The 23,565-nt window shown below is 35.7% G+C and overlaps 1 protein-coding gene across 1 annotated transcript in view; it reads left to right on the top strand.

Moving 5' to 3' along the window:
* Positions 1–23,565, top strand: part of xkr7b (XK, Kell blood group complex subunit-related family, member 7b) — an 81,540-nt gene that overhangs the window by 31,730 nt on the left and 26,245 nt on the right. The window contains exon 2 of the mRNA XM_059527484.1: positions 21,969–22,168. Within this exon, the coding sequence (XP_059383467.1) occupies positions 21,969–22,168 (200 nt within the window). The remainder of the gene's footprint in view (positions 1–21,968; positions 22,169–23,565) is intronic.

Genomic DNA, 23,565 nt, shown 5'->3' with positions numbered 1-23,565 from the left:
TCTCAGGAACTTGCCTTTGATAATGAAAGAAACCAAACAAAGAATGTAATTAATGAAGAAAATGTGAGTAGAGCTATTAGTCAAGACTCCACAGTAATGGGGTCTTCACCAAGTCCTAACCAGATGCGATGCGACGCTGTGACAAAAGGTATCTCTTCCATTTTAATTAATGTTAATTTTTATCCTAACCAGCTAAGACTGCAATATATAACGACAGAATTCTAAATTCTCTTTCTACTTTGTCCTTGCTAATGGCACAATGATTATCTCAGGTACCTACAGTACGTGCAGTGTTGGGGGTAACGCATTACAACTTGTAATACAACAGGTAACGTGAGTTACATAAACAGATTACTTTTATTGTAACTAGTAAAGTAACTCATTACTTTTCAATTTACAAGAAAATATCCTAGTTACTTTTTCAAATAAGTAACGCCAGTAAAAGTAACGTAATGCATCACTTTCCATAAAAGGTAACTAAGTAACGTAATTAGTTACATTTTTAGGAATTAACACAATATTGTATTGCATTCCTTTTAAAAGTAACTTTCCCCAACACTGCCTACGTGCACACTATGTACTTGTACTTATTGCATAACTAATAGTCATAATAAAAGAAGCAACAAATAATTTACCTCAGATCTTGAAAATCTTAAAAAAAAAATGAAAACAAGAACATTCAAAGTGTTTTCCATAACAAAGATTGGTAACACTTTAGATTAGGGAGCAATATTCAATACTAACTAGTTGCTTATTAGCATGCATATTACTAGCATACTGGCTGTTTATTGCCACTATAAAGCACATAGTAAATAATTTATGTAATTAGATTTATTATTACATTGTTGGAGAATCCATTACACCTTAGCCCACCCTTAAACCTACCCATACCACTAGGGGTGCAAGACATATATCGGCCAATGATTAATGCGCATCTCATCAGTAAAGCTGGTTGTCTAATCAGTGGTAAATTCATTCAGGTGCATGATTTCACATAGAGCAGCTGTTACTACACGGAGCCACCAAACCTGTCCTTAACTTTACCCATATCCCACCTCAGTAGCAGCAGAAGTGTTTTGCAATACAATATGAACACAATTAGTACATTTTACTTTTTTTCTTTTGTTTTGGGTGTAAATACAGTCGTGGCCAAAAGTTTTGAGAATTACATAAATATTAGTTTTCAAAAAGTTTGCTGCTAAACTGCTTTTAGATCTTTGTTTCAGTTGTTTCTGTGATGTACTGAAATATAATTACAAGCACTTCATACGTTTCAAAGGCTTTTATCGACAATTACATGACATTTATGCAAAGAGTCAGTATTTGCAGTGTTGGCCCTTCTTTTTCAGGACCTCTGCAATTCGACTGGGCATGCTCTCAATCTTCTGAGGCCAAATCCTGACTGATAGCAACCCATTCTTTCATAATCACTTCTTGGAGTTTGTCAGAATTAGTGAGTTTTTGTTTGTCCACCCGCCTCTTGAGGATTGACCACAAGTTCTCAATGGGATTAAGATCTGGGGAGTTTCCAGGCCATGGACCCAAAATTTCAACATTCTGGTCCCCGAGCCATTTAGTTATCACTTTTGCCTTATGGCACGGTGCTCCATCGTGCTGGAAAATGCATTGTTCTTCACCAAACTGTTGTTGGATTGTTGTAAGAAGTTGCTGTTGGAGGGTGATTTGGTACCATTCTTTATTCATGGTTGTGTTTTAGGGCAGAATTGTAAGTGAGCCCACTCCCTTGGATGAGAAGCAACCCCACACATGAATGGTGTCAGGATGCTTTACTGTTGGCATGACACAGGACTGATGTTAGCGCTCACCTTTTCTTCTCCAGACAAGCCTTTTTCCAGATGCCCCAAACAATCGGAAAGGAGCTTCATCGGAGAATATGACTTTGCCCCATCCTCAGCAGTCCATTCACTATACTTTCTGCAGAAGATCAATCTGTCCCTGATGTTTTTTTTGGAGAGAAGTGGCTTCTTTGCTGCCCTTCTTGACACCAGGGCATCTTCCAAAAGTCTTGGCCTCACTGTGCGTGCAGATGGCCTCACTGTGCGTGCAGATGCGCTCACACCTGCCTGCTGCCATTCCTGAGCAAGCTCTGCACTGGTGGCACTCCGATCCCGCAGCTGAATCCTCTTTAGGAGACGATCCTGGCGCTTGCTGGACTTTCTTGGATGCCCTGAAGCCTTCTTTACAAGAATTGAACCTCTTTTCTTGAAGTTCTTGATGATTCTATAAATTGTTGATTTAGGTGCAATCTTAGTAGCCACAATATCCTTGCCTGTGAAGCCATTTTTATGCAACGCAATGATGGCTGCACGTGTTCCTTTGCAGGTCACCATGGTTAACAATGGAAGAACAATGATTTCAAGCATCACCCTCCTTTTAACATTTCAAGTCTGCCATTCTAACCCAATCAGCCTGACATAATGATCTCCAGCCTTGTGCCCGTCAACATTCTCACCTGAGTTAACAAGACGATTACTGAAATGATCTCAGCAGGTCCTTTAATGACAGCAATGAAATGCAGTGGAAAGGTTTTTTTGGGATTAAGTTCATTTTCATGGCAAAGAAGGACTATGCAATTCATCTGATCACTCTTCATAACATTCTGGAGTATATGCAAATTGCCATTATAAAAACTTAAGCAGCAACTTTTCCAATTTCCAATATTTATGTAATTCTCAAAACTTTTGGCCACGACTGCACATAGTTAAGGCCACCTAATAGAAAGTGGGACCCATTTTCTTTGATAGGTGGACTTTATATGACAGTCTACTGCATGCTATGGACTTCAGGCATGCTCTTCACACTGAACCAGGACATTTTTATTCCTCCTAATCCTTGTAGGCACTGAGACAATGTTCTGGTCTGTCTTCTTTTAGCCACTTTGGGGTTTGTCTGTATATACAGCAAGTATTACAGTCAGTGAAACTCATATACGTTTTTATTATAGATCATGCCAACTTTATTTCAATTCATCACTTATTCTGCTTCACTGTCAATCCCACAATCCCCTGTGCAAGACTTCTGTCTAGCTCCCATAAATGAGAAAATTAGAAAAGCCCACTGAGCTCTGCTTACACTACTGCACCAACAGGAATGCTTTAAAGTAGAGACTGTGAGCTTCAGAAGAAAGAAGAGAAGAGCAGAGTAAAAGAAAAAGAAATGGCCAAGTGTTTACAGTTTTTTCTGATTGCTTAAGCACATTTTTGTAACTATTGGCTATTTTTGCAAAACTCTGCACACAAATAAGAAAACCTTTCACCCAATTATCAAAACATTGTAGTTCTCTTGCAAAAGCGAACACAGCTAAATTAACTCTTCACACCTTCGTAAAAAGGTCTTAGTTTTGAAAGATGGTGTCATTATCAATTATGTGCTGCTGTATTTCGCGCAGTCTTATTGCATTATTGGCAATCACCATTTTCACTATATGGGTCTCTTGCTCTGGAGTGAACATTCTTCCTCTGCCCCCAACATCTGGACGTCTAGCAATCCACGTCTAGCAATCCACGTCCTCTTCCTCCAACTTCTTCACCTCCACGTCCTCTCCCTCGGCCTCCTCTGATTCTCACTCTTCTCACTCTTACTGCTCCTTCCATTGTACTCCACACAGACAGCTTACCTGTGGCTTATTTATAGTGCTTAGGCTGATTGCAAAGTGAACTAATTATCTAAAACAGTTTTCACATGTGAAAGTGTGCCAGACAGGCAAAATAGTGTTAATGATAGCCATACATGTCTATAATTTTGCTAGGAGTGTGTTGGAAATTTGGTAATTGAGTGTAAGCAGTGAGTTGTGTTTAAAGTTCTGCAAAAAGAGTGTTGTGCAGTGAATTGTGCCTACAGTTTTGCAAAGTGTGTGTTACAAAATTGCAAACTGAGTACAAAGCAGTGTTTGTGCTTTTAGTTTTGCAAACTCAGTGAGTGGTTTTGCTATACGTATTAATAGTTTTAGAAATTGTGCTAAAAGAATCACGATTAGCGCTTAAGCATTCAGAAAAAACTGTAAGCAATTGCAAAGGAAAGAGTGTGAGATAAAGAGATGATGAAGGGTTATGTCTAGAAAAAGCTTGTAATGACACTCATAATACACTCATTAATAGTTAGTTCTGGTCCTTGAATTTGATTGGCTAAGCAGTGGTCTAAGAATATGCTGATAATAACCTTTTTCACAGACTGTGATGATACATTTCTGCAATAATTAACATAGCCTGCAATAATTATTTTTTTTTTTCTAACAAACTTTTATTTTCTTTCTTTTTTTATAATTACTTATCATACATTCATATGATTTTGTGTTATATTAACCTGATAATAAACCGCAAAGAAAAAAGAAAAAAAAAACAGTGATGGTGATAAGTGAGTCTTTATAAGTGAGCGAATCAAAGATTTACTAAATGATTCATTCAAGAACGAAACAACTGACTGTGTGAATGAGTCAGTAAATAATTCACCCAACCAAATCAATTTAATTAAAAAACACTCACCAACGAAACATAATAAAGAACATACTCTTTTATTTTGTTTTAATTTTTGTATTTTATTTTATTTTATTTTACCCACTTATGTTACACACTTACTGTTTTTGTACTTACAGTTTACTTACCTAATAAGCTACTGGGAAATATAAGGTAACTGGATAAGATCAGGGGTAAGAACAGGATTATTATCTAGTTATCACTAGGCTAACTAAAATAGTGTTATTGCTTTAATGGTTGTTATAAGTACCTGTTGAGGTATGTGGTTTTGAACGCAGCCTTCTACTGTGTGTTGCTCTGAGATACAACTATTATTTCTGCTTTGACTTTATTTGGATCTTTCTGTTGTGCAAAAGTTGTCAGAAATGTAAGTCACTGTATATTAACTTCTTGTTTATTAAGCTGTCACATCACATGTGCGGTCCTGCTGTTGGTCTGAATATCAGCTCTGACACTTGGTCTGCAACCAGGTGATATTCAGAAGAACAACATGTTGTCTGTGTGATAAATAACTCTATACAGTACTCACTTTATTACATACACACAAAGGTGAGTTTGCTTGTTTATAGTGGGAGAGCACACTTTCACTCAGCAGCACTCTTTGGTCTTATCTCAAGGACGTGTTTGTGTATGTGTGTGTGTGTGACTATAGTCCTAAATGAGAATTGATTTCAATCTTGTCTGTGACTGACCTACTCTTCACTTCTTTTTCAGAATATGCCCATTCAACACTGTGACAGCTACACACTAAGTGTCAGTCTGACTTTTAAACAATTGTGACAAAGACACACACACATTAATACAAGCATCCAATCTAAGACCATTACCAATGTGCTTAACGTGAATATATTATTCATATTGCATTTAATCGGATGTGTGCAGCTCTTGTTTCATGTCATTTCTCTTGCAAATGAATGTGTACAGCTCACAGACAGATCCTATCAGAACTGAAGAGGTTGGCAGCACACATTGATCACTTGCCCTCGATCCTCCGTGTCTCTCTCACTTTAAATACCTGTCTTTCTCATTCTGTATTTCTCCTGCTTGCTCTTTCTCTGACTTTCCCTCTTTCTAATGTCCTCTTGATGGATTAATCTTTGGGTTTTCTAAAGAAAAAAAAGATTACTATAACAAAAACACTAGTTGGTTTGTTGCCTAGTTGCTCAAAGCTTCAGATTTTGGAGTTTCAAGCTCTTGCTTATTGCTTCCCTCCCTCACTTACTCACTCACTCACTCACTCACTCACTCACTCACTCACTCACTCACTCACTCATTTCTCATTTATCCTTATTATTGAAGTAACAAGTATAGTGTAAACACCATGGCAAATGCATATGATATTAAGTACAATGGTATATATCAGAGTAATTATTAAATGTTACTTTTGATTTTATTGACTTTTTGAGTTTATTGATAATAACATATTTTAAACAAAGCTTTTTATTTTTTTTTTTTTTCCTTTGGGTAGCTTCCAAAGTACAGTATTATTTAGTGATATTTCATTTGACATGGTAAATTACCTCATATGTCTGCACGTTCAATAGTAATATCATGTTTTACCATCCCAAAAGTCTATTAATTATATAACTAAATGTGTTTAACAATTAGGCATACAATTTCTCCAGAGATGATTTGGCTGAAATCAATAATAGACTTTTCTAATTTGATCAGTCCCATCAAGTCATGCTTTCAACAGATCATTAGCTTTAAACTGGAAATTCAGTTAACATCGATTGTGCCTTAAATTGCTTAAAACATTATATTATAACCAATCCCCCTCCCACACACACACACACACACACACAGAGGTTTTTTATAGTATATTTGACCATTCATAAGAAACGGTTTGGAAAGATTTTGTAATGTTTTTTAAAGAATTTTGCATTAATTAGATAAAAAATATATAAAAGTATTGTGCAATATTACTAAAGTTTAAAGAAATTGTATTTTTAAATATTTAAAAATATGTTATATATATTAGCAAGGCTGAATTTTCAGCCTCATTACATTAGTCGTCAGTGTCAGATGATACTTCAAATCATTCTAATATATTTATTTGCTGCTGAAGAAATATTTCTTAGTTTTTGTTGTCCATGTTGAAAACAGTTATCCTGCTTTTGGAAATAGCAAGTTTAAAAACAGTTTAAAGAACATCTTTATTTGAAATAGAAGTCTTTTGTAACATATGTAAATGTCTTTACTGTCTTTTGATCAATTTAATGCATCCATGCTGAATAGTATTAATGAAAGTATTAATTTCTTTCATATAAAAAATTGTACCGACCTCAAATGTTCAATGGTCATGTTCATATATTGAAACACACATACTCTTATCTGTGACCCTGGACCACAAAACCAGTCTCCAAAAAAAAAACATAATAATAATAATAATAATAATAATAATAATAATAATAATAATAATTGTATGTGTCAAAATGATAAAAAAAAATTATGCCAAAAAAAAAAAAAAAAATAGGATATTAAAGGCAGGGTAGGTAATACATTTATAAACAACTTTCTTCCAAATTTGTTTAAACTTTCTATATATATCAATGCATAATTAGAATGTAAGTACTCTGATGAAAAGAGTATAAAAATCGAGTAACTTTAGACCGATAAATCTGTATTAAACACAGCTCATTATTTCCAATCGGGACGAAACATAGGATTGGTTTAGGCGACTGTCACTCTCTCGCAACCATGGCAACCACCCTTTTGCCACACATGACCTGCCCACTTGCGCGCGCATGTTTGATTTGAGGAATTCAACAGGCACGGATCCTAGGAATACCAAAACAATGGCAGAAAAACAGCAAGCAAAATTCACAGTACCGGCCTATGCAGTTAGTGAAGGCGAACCAGGCAAAAAAAGGAAGACAGTAACAGTACAAGAAAAGGCAATAAACAAAAAGTCCTTGGATAAACAAAGAAATAAAACATGAGTTAATATCGGCGTGGCTTTCCAGCGATGGCGAGAACTGAGGGAACTCAAGGGGCTGAAAAGTGACTCCTTGATGGCTTTATTTCTGCTGGACAGGTAAATCTTTCTTTTTGTATTTTGATCATACATATTTTTTTGTTTATTTTTTCATGAAGCATGTGTCATTAGCACACGTAGCTGCGTAATATAGCTAACATAACATTACTTAGCGAGCCGTAGTAGACAGTGTTGTGCCTGAACGCGTTCATTGAATGATAGTTCATGAACTCGTTCATATTTTGGGCGAACGTGAACTGAACGTGCTGTATTAATGCCTGATGAACGTTACTGTGAACTCGTTTATTCTGGTGTCTGTGAACGGCACGCTCTCTCAGGTTAACTTCGTTCAATAGGGTGCCAGATTTCTATAGAGCCTTCCATGCGAAAATCCGGCTAAAACACACCGTAAACAGGTCTTAATATGTAGCGGAAAAACACCCAATCTGGCAACACCAGCCGTCCGCCGCATGCGTGACGCGTCATCAAAAAAAAACAGCAAATGACCGCAGCATGTAGCAAGAAGGCGTATGATCATTTAAAAGAATTTTATGATGTTTATGACAAGGTCGGTGAGAATGGGAGACAAAGCATTAAAGCAACAATGGGGAAATGCTGTCCCCTCAATGCTAATGTAAACCCTGGTTGGATAAGGATTCAAAATTGGATATAAAGATGAAATCTTATGCATAGCTTCATTGTTAAAACTGATAAAATAATTGCTGTCTGTGATTCTATATGGGCTGTGGCAATAATTTTGAAAAATAATTGCTTGCAGCAACATATGGAAAAAAAGAACTATGAACTAGTTCATAGTTCACTAGTTCAACTGTGAACTGTCAACTGTGAACTTTAGTTCAAAATTTTGTAGTTTGAACTATGAACTGAACTAGTTCATTTTAAAATTTGTGAATTGAACTTTGAACTAGTTCATGTAGAAAGTGAACTTTCCCAACACTGGTAGTAGAGGCTTTGGAAGGAGCCCAGAAGGGAGGGGGTGGAGTGAATGGAAATAATGAGCTGTCTTTAAAACAGTCGTGAGAGGTCTACAGACACTCGATTTTTATACTTTCTTTTTCAGAGTACTTACATTTTAATTATGTATTGATATATAAATAAAGTTTAAACAAATTTGGAAAAAAAGTTTTTTATACATTTTTTACCTACCCTGCCTTTAAGTAAAACTCATGTTCCATAAAGATATTTAGTAAATTTCCTAGTGTAAATATATCAAAACTTAATTTTTGATTAGTAATTTGCATTGCTAAGAAATTCATTTGGACAACTTTAAAGGAGATTTTCACAGTATTTAGATTTTTTTGCACCCTCAGATTCCATTTTTATTCAGCTTTCAGATGATGTATAAATCTCAATTTCAAAAAATTGTTTTGTGGTCCAGGGTCACATATATCATATCTTACTTAGCTGCAAGATGCCCTGTACCTTTAAAGCACAGTGGCAGATTCTAATGTACTTGAATATGGCATTATTCAGTGTCATGGCACATATCAAAGTGCCATGGCATTTCTATCTGATATAATCACCGTGCCATATCACCATATTACTTTATATGGACCATTGAAACATTGTTGAGGTTTCTTTCGGCCAGTTGGTGGATGATTGTGTGAGTGATGAGCAGGGACACTGCAATGAGGAGAACCTGCGGTATGTTTGAAACACAGCAATATACCTGAACAGCTCCTCTGGAACAGCTCCGTTTGCCAGACATGTTAATTATTAAAAGAGCGAGCATGGCACTACTCTCACATCTCCATGGAAACAGCAGGGGTCATGGTAGCGGAGGACATCAAGTGGCAGACAGAAGGAATAAGAGGGAGAGAGAGCAAGACACGGAGACACAGATCAAGACAGAGAAAGAGGACTTTGGCAGTTCATATGTCTGTGCTCGATTGCTAAACCAAGTTTGTCCAATCCCACAGAGGAAAGCCAAACCAGTTCAGTCTGATCAAGACAGGGAATGCTGTCACTCAATACTCTTTCTCTTTAAGGCTCTGATGGCTTTGAGAGTGCATTATAAAGACTTCTCACTGTAGAATTACATGGCATATGCTAATATGGTGCTGCTTTTTATCTGATTTAGCTTTTAATAAATCTACAAGTTAAAATCCATTGACAGCTTAACAGTTTGTTCACCCAAAACAAGCATTTCACCCTCATGTCATTCCAAACCGGTATGACTTACTTTGAATACAACATAAGATACAGTTAAAAAAAAAAAGTTTAAAGTGTTCAAAAACAATGCTGAGGTTGAGTAAATGATTTCAGGTTATCCATTTTAGCAGTGAAAGTTAGGCATTGACTGTGCAACAGGTCAAGTTAAATACTTAGAAACTAGATTCCAACTAGCCGCAGTGTGCCGTTACACAGCTCACTGAAGATGTTTAGCTTGGAGTCGACATTTCGCCTGATTCCTCTGCTGCTGCCTGTAGCACTAGTTCATCATATTAGTTCAACTTTGTGCGCCACTGGTTGATGTTACCTGAAGGCGACATACATTTGCATGCTCACTAATTTAGCGTTAGACTTGCTTTTACATTTAGCAGTCACACTTTAAACATATTTATTTACCATTTATATGTTTATATTTAACATGCAGACTAGATATAATAGTTATTTTTAAATATTTACTTAACCGTGTAAAACCTTTTTTTATGATTAATGCCTCCTTATAGAATACTGATTACTTTGTGTGTGGGTGGGTGGGTGTGTGTGTGTGTGTGTGTGTGTGTGTGTGTGTGTGTGTGTGTGTGTGTGTGTGTGTGTGTGTGTGAGTTAACTCTATTAATATACATATATTTTTTTATTTTTCTATTTTATATATTTTTGTCCCGAGATGTCCCTAAAGAGAGATACATTTAGGTCACATATGTTTAATGAATAGAATTCTTATAAAAGTGTTAAATGTCAAAAAATATATATATATTTAAACAATTTAGATATATTTTATACCTGTATGTATGTATATGTGGGTGTAAATTTATTTTATTTTATTTTAATTATTTTTTTATTGAAATTATATATAACATATGTGTCTCAAATGCATTACACATTTAGAGATGTATTCATAATTGCTCATAATTTTTAGACGTTATTTAAAATATAACTCTACTACTAAAACATACACAAAGTAATTAAAGGAGACCTATTATGCCACTTTTTACAACGTGTAATATACGTCTCAGATTTCCCCAAAATGTGCCTGTGAAGTTTCACCTCAAAATTCCCCACAGATCATTTATTATATAATTTTAAAAAAATGCCTATTTTGAGCGGAAGCAGAAAACCGTTTTTGTGCATGTCTCTTTAAATGCAAATGAGTTGCTTCTCCACGCCCCCTTTTCCAGAATAGGGCTGCACCTCAGATACTCTTCCAAAACATCTGTTTGGCTTTGATTATTATGTCTATCATTCGTTTTAAACCAGATTAGTTTAAACTTCTGATATATGGTTTTCTGAGAACAAACGGCTGTCGCATGGAATGTGTGTATTAAATTAAGTTCTTAAGTTAATTAGGAATAGTTAATATACATTTTGTGTAATAACAAATGTCCATGGCACGTTCTCATTTAAGTTCATTTTTGATGTGTACCATTTTGCATTCCCGGTGCATTTTAATGAGAGAAGAGCCAGGGTGGGAGAAAAACACTGACTAATCCCGTAAAGACATGTTGTGCGTCTCTTTGTTCCAGACCACTGGCCTCACTAATTGGAAAGATTTGCTCTGTCTGAGAGAGAACTAGATAAACTAATAAGGAGAGAGAATCATACCATTTTAAAACCAGCCCGTCCCTTGACCTTGACTCAATAGAGTTCTAAGTTAACTTTAGAAGTGAAGTAAATTCTCTTTCTGCCAGTGAGTCACTTTCTGATAACCCGCTGTTCTGAAAGCTTGTTTGATGACGTCACCAAGCCTTCTGTCTCCATGGCGATAATGATCAGCGCTTTTGATTGGCAGGCAAGCGGAGTGAGAGAAGGCAGAGATGGACAGATTGTGGGCATGAGTGGGATTGTTTCACGAAGTTGGTCTTTGTTCATTTCTCTCAAACATCCAGGAAAGTGACAAGTGAAGAAGACAACAGAAAAATGAAGATTCGTTCTAGTCGATCATTTTGAAGATTGAGTCATTTTAGCTTTACATAGTTTGACATGATTTTTCTCTGTAGTGTCTTTTTCTCTGTCTCTATCGCTCTCCAGCTCTTTGTTCTGCTGAGTTTTGCGTCTTTGCTGTCTTCGCTGAATACAAGGAGGAAGAAGGACAGCGAAACAATCCCAAAATTATTCAGCAGGAAATACAGTATAAAAAGAGCATTAGATAGTGTATTACTGTAGGTTTATAACAGCACTGAAAATTTTAAAGTGATTTTTTTTTACCCCGTCGTTCGTGTCAGAAATAGTTTTCGTACCAAACTCACTCCTATTTTCCACTGCTGATTTCGCTTTGTTGGAGAAAATGGAAAATGTAGCGTTTATATTTTCCCGTTTATGCAAAAAATAAACCTTCAAAAATAGCACTGGTATTGCAGAGGCTTATCTCTCCGGAGCGCACAACTTTATAAAAGTGTTCTTTAAAGCCTCATGGGACAGGACAGCTGTCAATCAGATACTAGACTTATTGTAAAGAGAGAGGCAGAGTCTCAATCTTTATCTCTCTGCAATTTTGACAGTGTTGACTGCTGCTGACCAGCGCTGGATGAGAGAGAAAGAGACAGTCACACAGTCAGCTAGAGAAAGTGTGTGTGTGTGTGTGTGTGTGTGTGTGTGTGTGTGTGTGTGTGTGTGTGTGTGTGTGTGTGTGTGTGTGTGTGTGTGTGTGTGTGTGTGTGTTTCCAGTGGAGTTAAAAGAGCTACTGCAGGGTTTAATGATTGTGATTGGCTGCATCGTTTTTGTCCAGTTAGTTCCATTGTGTGTGATTGGCTGTGTCATGTGACTCATGGGATTTCTCTGATTAGAAGAACTTTGCCTCTGGCTGGTTTAGTGTGTTTTAATAATGAATTTTAATTATCTTGATAAAAATACATTTAACTGAGAAAAACAAAGTTACCTTGTCTCGCATTTGTCTAATGGCCTGTCTAGTGGGCTATAATCAAGCTTGTTATTTATTCATTTATTTTATTTATTTAAAAAAATTTTGCACAGCTTGAAAGTTTGACACACTGCATAAAATTTGATTTGCATGTAACATTTTACAAAACGTGCATTAAAATATTGACTACTTTTCAGATTTGTTTTTGCGACCTTTTTAAACATTTAAAAAGTATAATAATTATTAAAAATGTTTTTTATTCATTTAAAAATATTCAAATTCAAATACTGCTATATATAAAATGTATTATCATAAAACTAAAATTTTAAATGTAATAATTTAAACTAGAACTGCACGGGTGAAATATTTCTAGAAATAACATGCGACTGATTTAAATATGAATTAATGCAGACAGATTTTATGGATTTATATTACTCCCTTAAAGCCTGTCCTGCCTTATATTAGTATAAATGTACCGCATTTGCTTTAAAAACAGTACATCTCTTGACAAGACTTTTTTTTAATGGTTGGATAGTATTTAAACTTCACAAATGTTTAATGCTGTAACTCACAAATGAAAGAATCTTTTGGACTATTTGTCATTCAGCTCATTTTCATTGGTCGCACAGACAGCCCTGGCTATAATAGAGAAATGTCAATATGCTGGTAGAGATGAATGACAGTCATTACTCTGTCAGATACAAAATAACAGAATATTTTTGAAGAAAGACAGTAAAGGAAAAAAGCATGTGGTTTGGAGTAGTGTTGTAATTCATGGAGCTGTGCAGGTTTGAGCTTGTATGCACTTACTGTACCGCAGGAGGGCTGGGCACTTTTCCGACTCCGCTGCCTGCTTTCCGCATGACAGAGAGGGATTTACGGCACTCCGGTTTATGAAATAATGTATTCAATGCAGTGAAGAACTTCCTCCTATGGATGTCATCTCATCATCTGCTTCTTACTCATCCATCCATCCACACAGAAAGCATACACGCTTATGTTTTTCTATAATTGAGGTAAATTTCCTCTGACTTCTGTTGTTTTTACTGACACTGATATTATTTATGAATAATTTTTTGTCAGAAGAGAAAGGCTTTGTCACTTCTGAGGGCAGTTTTGTTCCTAAACTATAGCTAAGTACACATACTAAATATTGATGATGTCTTTGTACTCTAATTGCTTAGTGGGTTTAATTTACAGTTTAAGTAGAGTCATTCAGACAGTCACTCACCTGGGTTTAGTGTATAATCCATGGTTTAAACTGGACTCTCTCCATTCAAATGGGATAATTACCCTCATTTAGTTAAAGCACATGCAGCTTGGTTTCTTTCTTTCTTCCTCTCTCTGAGGACTTTATGTCTTCCAATAAAAGTTATTGCAGCCGTATAAAGCATCCTTACAGAGAACTTTCCACTTCAAATTATGAAAGTGTTCAAATTGGTCCAAACACACAAGATAGTCCCAACATAATGTCAACTTCGCAGAGACAAAGATTAAAATCAGCCTAAATTACAAGCAATACTTTATGTATTAAAATCCTGTATAGGTTTTCCGATTCAAATTTCTGCCTTTTTTTCTGCATTACAATGATGAGAACTAAGGGGAAAGAATCAAGACTTATAACTCTGAGGTTGAGCAAATGATTTCAGGTTATCCGTTTAAGCAGAGTTTTATAAGAATCATGAAACTGATTATTATTATTAATATATTAAAAATGCAGTTCACACATATCAAGACTTAAACAGACCTAAACTAAAAAAAGAACTAAAATATAATTTCAATTCCTCTTTTTCCTATCATCATGAAGGAAATTAATGAATTAAAACACTACTATAAGCTTTAAAATATTGTTTAAATACACAAGATGTGTAAACTCTTGTGTACTTTATCAAAGGTGTAAGGAAAATATGTCTTGTTTTGTTTTTTTGACTTGGTTACACTGCCATTTCTGAATTAAACTTTTCTTGAAATGGTCAATGTTTTTCAAAACCAACTGAAACTAACATTTACAAGAACTTTGCAGAAACCTTTCCAAGAATCTGTTATTGAAAAATAGGCTGTAAAATAGGCTTCATTTTGAGAAACTATGAAACTCATAAAAGCGAGTAGAAATTACAGAATTTATCGTGATAAGTTAAATGAATGGAAACATAGATCTTTAAGTAATGACAGAAGAATTCACTTCAACGAGAATGAAAAAAATTACGTTTTATTGCAGAAAGGTTTCGGTTAAGTTTAGATATCATAAATATATGTCTGCCATCAAAGCCAAAGCAGTTTATGACAAACAAGAAGCCTAGCAGACAGGTGATTAAAAAGAGCTTCATTTCCTTGTGAGAAGGATTGTATTTGCTTCTTGCTGTAGTTAAACACGTTCCTTTTCAAATCTGGACAGATTTCTTTCATCGCTCTTCAATGTTACGGTTGTTGAATAATTGGCTGATTCCTTATTTCAAAGAAGCCATAATATCATTGAATATCTTGTCAAGTCTTTCAGTCAGGCTTTAATGTGGTGGCAGCTGTTTTATGTATGTATGTGCTGATAAGTGTATGAATGTGAATGAGAGCGAGAGAGAGAGAGAGGCTCTTCACCTCGAACCCTGCGCGCCAGCTGCATCTTCCCTGCTTCTGTATTTTATGCACTCTAAGCCTCGTTTAGTGTAATTAGCTGTATTTGCCTGAGTTAATGAGTTTCCCCTCCGTCCTGGATACTTGTTTTTAGAGGAACTCAGAAGGAGAAAGACCACCTATGACTACCTATGACAGACTCCGTTTGTGTGTGTATACATGTGTGTGTGTGTGTGTGTGTTCTGGCTGGGACAACCTCCCATGCCTCATTCACACTCAATGTGAGCATTAATCACGCTAATTACAGCAGCTCTACCCCAGGGGCTGCTGGGATGGTGGAGGACTAAGGTGGGGACCGACTGATAGACAGGAGATGTTAGTCACGCTGCTCATCGCTTTGCAATGCAAATGGAGTCTCAGGGAACTTAATTTCAGCCTTCGAATTAGCATGTGGCTCCTACTGAGTAAAAGCAGAAGAGCATTTAGTTTTTCCCAGCCTTGACTCACTCTAAAATTGATTCATTTACTTGCGCAGATCATGACGGTAAAGTAAGCCACAAGTATGTGTAGACCACTAAAGATAAAAAATATAATATTTACATTAAAACTCATGAACTTCAGGCTGCTTCAGGACATTTTTTGATGTGTAACATCATGTTTTTATTGAGTTTAGGCTAGAAAGTATTGATTAAACATATACATGTACACTGCCATTTAAAAGTTTGAGGTCAGCATTTGAGGTTTTTTATGAAATTATTATTATTAACGTTTTTAAATTAATAATAAATAATGTTCTTAAGCAGCGAATTAGCATATTAGATTGATTTCTGAAGGATGAGAAAATTCCTGATAATTCAGCTTTGCCATCAGAAGGATAGATTACAATTTAAAAATATTAAAATAGAAAACTCTCATTTGATATTTCCGATATTGCTATTTTAAATGTATTTTTGATCATATAAATGCAGCCTTGGAGAGCTTAAGAGACGTTTTTTAAAACATTAAATCTTTTCAACAACAGCATATACCATCTTGAATTCATTAAATCTCCTTTTTTCAGTTTTAACAACTCATTTTCTAGAGATGCACACTGTCTTTTATTTTAAAGATCTTTTATTTTTTCATCTTTTATATGGTAAATCCACATATCTGAGAAGAGAGTTTTTACTCATTCACCCTCAATACTCACACAGCTCTCATCCCCCTGCCTACTGAAAAAACCAGGTCATACCAGTTTAAACAAGGATGGATTATGGGCCAAGCCAATGGGGCCAGTGCCCCGGGGTCTCTGGCTGTCAGGGGCCTCCAGACTCCTGGAAACAAGACACTGCAAATGTACTATTGATATAGATCAGTGAAGAGCACCTGATATGTGTGCCAGTATCACCACAGTGTGAAATAAGTGAAGGAACAAGAAATCATATCTCTTCGCAGCTCTGATGTTGTACACTTTTTACAGTGCATTGTTGTCACTTTTGCATGCAGCGAATTACATATAAAACAGATTTGTAGTGCAACTGTTCAACATAAACACTTTATTTAACACATCTCTGGTGCAGTTTGGATATGTTATAGCAAGTGAACATTACATCTCATAGTTGTAAGTGGAAGGGAGTCTAGAGCCCCAGGACCACAAAGGTCCATAATATACTGTACCCTTATACTCAAGTGGTTTAGATTAGAAAATGGTCAACCACAAATGTACCATCTTTGCTCTGTCCAGCTCTCTGGAAGTTCATCTGAAACTATGTGAGATCTTAAGTGGAAATGGAATTGAAAGCTTTCATTAGAAATAATGATATTAGAATAACTTTTGAATAATGATTCAGTGTTTAGTGTTTTTCAATACTAGTGCCTTTATGAAGATTTAAGCCTATTGTCTCTCTGGTCTTGGGTCTTGGTCAACAGGTTTGTATGGTATTTTGATTAAAAAAAAAAATAATTAAAGACTCATTGAATTCCTTTGAGGATTTGAAGTTTAAATAAAGAAGATTTCTTAAAGTATTCTTCAGTTTTCTGCCAGCAGCCTCTCACATGCACTCCATTTAACAGCATGTGAACACAGTTGGTGTTTTATCTACACAGTTTTCATCCACTTTCAGGAGTTTGTTGTAAAAACCTAAGCATAACAAAGTATACCGAAATACACTTTGTGCTTAAGGTGAAATGTATAGAGGCTTGAAGGTTGTACACTTTGACCAGGCTAAATGAAACAGGTGTGTGTGTGTGTGTGTGTGTGTGTGTGTGTGTGTGTGTGTGTGTGTGTGTGTGTGTGTGTGTGTGTGTGTGTGTGTTAACATAAAGGTTTTGAAAAGGAGTGTTATTGAGGTGAAGGTCTCTCACATTTGTAGACAACTAATATATGTATCACATCTCAAACTGCAAAGGGGTGCAAAGTGATTCAACAGTCAGACTCCATCAAAATATGGGGTTATGTATAACTTTAAATCTCTAGACATAGTTTCAGCACTGTTATCTTCAGAGTATAGGAGTTTGACCTGCAGGTCTGCTGGGGCAGTTTGAGGAGAAACAGAGTCGAATATTGATGTTGTGGTTCCAGACATGACAAATATCACACTACGAGAGCGGAAGAGAGAACATCTCACAGATACATTACCTTCAGTTCTGCCTCTCAGTAAACTCCACATACACCTGGAGAGAGGGAACAAGAAGAGTAAAGTCAAATTATGGATAAAGAAGGCATTAGAAGGGAAGGAGAGTATAGCTAATTCTAATATATACAATGCTTAGTGTAGGTAATGCATGTAATTACTAGTTACGGTACACACAGAATGAGTTTATTGTACAGTGTTCAAAATCTGTTTTATAACTGCCTGTTTCAAATGTTATTGTGAATTCATGTTTGTTTTACTTTTCATTTTTCATTTACAGTAGTCTGCTTAAACCCTCTCCAATTATTTTTGAGTGTGACGCCCACATCTTGATTCCATCCATGGATCTTTTCAATGAAATTATGTTTTATTAACAAGGTTCAGGAGGAGCACAATCAGATAATCAACTAATTTGGCACAGGTGTAATCAGTTTAGCTAATTATACCACAATTCGTATATACACACAGCCTACTTACATCTATTCTACAACAGTTTTCTGACATCCCAACTCCTCACTCTTAATCTGTTCTCATCCATGGACTTTTAAACATTAGAATTCTAGATTTGAATCCAGTGCTTTTGAGAAGTTCTTTGGTAGAATCAATTGAATTCCACTCTTTAAAAAATCTTTGGTTGATTTCAACATGAATGCAGATTCAAAAGAAATCAGCTGGTTCAATTGAAGGATCGTCACATTCAGTTTGCACAACTAAGGAATTATCTTGAATAAAAGTAAAGAATGTAATGCAAGAGAGCAAATGTAAGAGATGAATTTAAATTTGAGAATTCTTCAGTTGAATCACACGTTTCTTTTCAGACACAGCAGATGGCACATCTGCTAATAGACACCCGATAATAATGCTGCTTATTGCTGAAATGCAAACTGTGTTAAACAGTGTTGACTGTAAGCGTGTTAGACAACAATACAGCTTGGCGGTCTCAACAGGGACAGGGGTGCTAATTACTGCAGAGGATAAATTAGCCACACACATACATGCTCAGTTTCTCTCTCTCTCTGTCTCTCAGTATATTTTCTTAGTTGGAACTCTCTGCTCTCCTTCAGGTCTTGTGTATAAAGTAATCAAGGTTCATTATGCCGGAATCAATGCGCAATGTAATTAAAGTCCTTCAAACTGTAAAGCTCAACCGCTTCAGTCTCTACTCTCAGGTTCTCAGGTGTTTTTCACTGCTACCTGTCCTTTTATATCAGCCTCACTGCAACAGTTCAATGACAGCTGAACTGCATCAGCCTCATAAAGACATTCATCTGAAATATAGCCTAGATGTAAAAAATAAAAAACATGCTTTCTTGTGATTCAGGTCTGTGGTGGTTCTCTCATTTTTCGCAGATTTCGTCACTCCAAACCACTCCAGTGCACTGGAGACCTCAAGATTAATTCATTCTTGTGATAATGGATGTGTTGGAGTGCACATACTAGCTAAATGTATGAGACACCACACGCACAGCAGAAACTGTAGCATAATGTGTTTGATTTTATTTGGTATTTGGCATGTCTTTGCTTCCAATGCTTTTATTTCTCTTTTACTCTCTCTTGGCGATTGGAAAAAATATTCACATTTGCTTCACATGGAGTGCTTGGCATTGGATCATCTCGAAATCTCCCAAAGTGCCATGCAGGCTCAGTTCTCTTAAAACCTTTAGCCTATCAGAGAGAAGCATGAAATACCATCTTTGGCCCTCACTGCCTATCAGAGTTAAGCATGAAAAAATCCCTCCCGTTGCAGGCTGAAAGTGTAGAGCTCGGGATAAAGTACTCTTCTGCAGCCTTTAGATAATGCAGCTGGCCTGAAGCTGGTTAGAGCTGCGATGAGAGAGAAAAGGAGAGAGTTAGAAAGAGAACAGGGTTGAGAGGAAGCGATTCAGATGAATTAGAGGTTTCTTCAATTGAATAAGTTCTATTTTAGAATTCAGTTTGAAAAAGCATCACAATGAGATATATTAAATGGAATATTTATTTATTTGAATCAAATTAACTTGGAAAAGTTTCATTTGAGTTTGAGAGCTCTTTGATTGAATCAAAAGGAGCAGAAAGATGAAGAAGATTAAATAGACAACAGCGCTGCATTTTGGAAAAGTATTTCTGATGTGCAAGAAAGCCTAACACTTCCTCATTTGATTATGCTGCGTTTAAATATTTCACTAAAAACGTTCTGTCACATATAGTTTTTCACAAAATATGAATTTTCAAAAGGAAGAATTTGGCTTCCAATCTGCAAAGTAGTGGAATCATTTCAAATACTCTATTTAATGCCAAGGAACTTTACATAAACACAAGTGTACCTTGTTCACAAAATCTGTGATTTTCTGTTGCTGTTTGAATGTAGTAAAACACCCACAGAAAACATCAGGTCATGTTTTCATTTTCTTCTGTCACTTACCACAGTTCTAACCTTGAAATCAGGATTAAATAAAATATTAAATAAAAAAGAATGTCTTCATAATCATTCATACAGGACTAAATTAGCTGAGAATCAAACGAACTGGGAAGACAGAAGTAGGAATCATGTCTTTATGGACGTTTTTTTCTAGTGATCACTTCTTCTACAAATGGTTGTCTAAAGCAAAAATGCACTGAAATGCACATCATATTTTGTCAAACAAGCACTATTTTTGGAATCAGCACCCCAAAATTAGTAATAAACAAGTATTGGATATCATCCAGCAAAATATGATAAGCTGTGTAATAAAATAGCATTCAGTTATTTAGTGACATTCAACTGAATTGTCACTATCCTTCAGTTGACTCAGTCACATTTTGAATCGTTTGAATCAATTGAAAATGTTTTTGATCATTAATTTATCATAAAAGCAAACATTAAGTGCATCTTCTCTGATAGTTTAGGTAAAGGATGGGGTGAGGTCGCCGCATTGACCATGCATGTGTGTGTGTGTGAGTGTGTGTATGGTATCAGGTTGTGTCCTTTTCTTCTCCTGCCAAAAGCTGCTGACAGGTGAAAGGCCCTCAGTGCCACTCTGCTGGTGTCATATTGTGATGGGCACTTTGACAGTCAGTTCAGCTCAGACGCTCAGCTCAGCCAAAGCTTGTTTTCTGATAGTTTAGGTACTAGATCTATCTCACCAACTCACTATTCAACCAGGTTTACACCAGGATTCCCCCACAGTAGTTAGAGGGTTTATATATTTGTAGAAAAATGTTGACTGGCCAAAGAGAGCAAAAACACTCCTCTCAAAAACACCAAACAGCAAATGTACCAACGTTTAATGCTCACCTCATTAAATATTCATGCACTTTGTGACAAGTCACTGTGTTTAGTTTCAGCGTTCGAGGGGAAAAAGTAAAAAATGTCAAAAACAGTGACGACAAATGCATTAACTAAAATAATAAAGGCAGTATTAATTTTGTGGTACATTTCAGGAGATATAATACAACCTTAAGAGATGTATGTAGCGATGTTTCTGCATATGCACAAGCGAGGTATTCAAACAGGCTGCATCCTGTTCTTGCCCATTCGATGTTTAAAACCTCATGAATGTGCTAATAAGAACTTGAACTAAATTTTAAACTGAATTTCCTCCACTGGTTTTTAGCTTTAGCTTTTTAACTTTTTACTTTTTTAAGTCATCTTTTTGAAACCATATAAGACAGCACGTTGTCCAGTTAGTCAAATATTTCGATGAATTAATTGGAATTCTACATTTAAAAACAAAAAAATAATTGCCCTGTTAGAATTGACCTTAAAATCAGTTTATCCCTATGGTTAATTACACAGTAGAGAGTGGTATAATATTACCAACTGACAACAGGAAGAAAGGGGGAAAAAAGCAGTGGTGAGGTAAATTCAAAATAATTAAAATAATTATAATCATGCACAGTTGAGACTGCAAAAATATATTTTGAGAAAGGCTGAGCATCTAATCAAACTCTATTAAATTCATCTGTCATGTTGCTAATACAAACACAATAATTAGCTCAGTGTTTGTTCCACGTGTTTGCCTGGTAAATCAAACTTCTGTTGTTGTTTATGCATTTACAAAATTGTTAATTTGTCATGTTGTAAGTACTGTATGCACATTGCTGGGCTTATGCAGTTATTAGTAATATCAGTACATACAGTAAACAATTGATGTGCTTTGTTGGGCCGTCATAGAAGATGAAGATATCATTAACTGTTAATGTATATTTGCAATCAGTGGCTAAAGAGAGAATATATATTCCCATGTACCATCATTTGACCTTTAATTACTGAACCTAAATAACCACTTGACATTTCTCCTCTGTGTGTCTCCAGGTATGTCCACACCTTGTGCCTGGGATTGCAAAACCGTTGGCATGGCGGCCCGAGTCAGCGTCATTTCTACTGGCGTCTGATGTTCGAGAGCGCTGACATCAACATGCTGCGGCTGCTGGAGGCTTTCCTGAAGAGCGCTCCTCAGCTAGTGCTGCAGCTCAGCATCATGATCCACAGCAACCACATACTGCCCCTACAGGGTGAGACAACACACACACATGCAGAGGTTTCCCAGGTGGGCACATGAGATGCTTTTAGTTGGGCATACTTAATGAGGAGTGTTGAGAAAGAGAGAGAGGACAGAACGCTTGTGTGATTGTGCCGTGATCGTCATGACTTATTCATACGGCCATGGAGAAGACGTTTAGTTGTGATGAATTAAACAAAATATTTAACACGCTTCTCTCTGTGCGATGACATATGACATGACTCAGCTACAAACATGGGAAAAAGACAGTAGTATATTATATGAAAATAAAAAGAATAAGAATAACTAATGCTATAATCTATCTATCTATCTATCTATCTATCTATCTATCTATCTATATATGTATATATATATGTATATGTATGTAATTTTTATTATTATAATTATAATTATTATTATTATTATTATTCATAATATTAATCAAATATACACTTCCATTGAAAAAAGTTTGTGGTTAATAAATAAATATATATATATTTATTTATTTTTATTTTTTTTTCATCCTTTCAACAAGGATGCATAAAATTGATGAAAAGTGACAGCTTTTTTAACATTGATACAAAAAAAAACCTTTCAAATAAATGCTGCTCACAGTTTCCACAAAAATATTGTATATATAACAACGATATAAATTTTCAACACTGATAATAAGAAATGTTTCTTTAGCAGGAAATCAGCATAAGAATGATTTCTGAAGAATCATGGGACACTGAAGACCGAAGGAATAATGCTGAAAATTCAGTTTCACATCACAGAAAAATAAATAAATAAATCTATTTTAAAATATATTCAAAAACCAAACATTTCAATTAAATTGTAATAATATTTCATAATTATTGCTGTTTTTACTTTTTAAAGAAATGCAGCCTTGATGATCATAAAATATATATATATTTTTTCTTAAAAGGAGTCCTATTGTGCCCCTTTTACAAGATATACATTTTACAGGTGTAAGAATGAGTTGTAGTGCTCAAAATATATTACAGCTCATTTATTATGCCATGTAAATGACCCTTCTTGGGTACACTTTTGTTCGTTATCTGGCTCGGCTCGGTGTTCATCTTCAGTTCTCTCTTCACAGCAGTTCAGTCAGTGTACTGTTTGAGTAAATTAATTACTCCGGGATATTGTGTCAGCCACATTAAAAAAGTTAACAGCTTAAGTCATTTGTGGATTAATGCATATTGGAGACGCGAACCGTTTAAAAAGATTCAGTTCGATTTGGTGAACTGGTTCAAAAAGATCCGGTTACATCGGATGATTCGTTCGCGAACCGGATATCCCAAACTTCTTTGTTTTGAACTCTCTCACAACAGACACGGAAGAGAAGACAATGCTGAATAAAGTCATAGTTTTTGCTATTTTTGGACCAAAATGTATTTTTGATGC

The sequence above is a fragment of the Carassius carassius genome, chromosome 37, assembly GCF_963082965.1.
Source record: "Carassius carassius chromosome 37, fCarCar2.1, whole genome shotgun sequence".
Classification (NCBI taxonomy): domain Eukaryota; kingdom Metazoa; phylum Chordata; class Actinopteri; order Cypriniformes; family Cyprinidae; genus Carassius; species Carassius carassius.
This window is presented reverse-complemented; position numbering and strand designations above follow the sequence as displayed.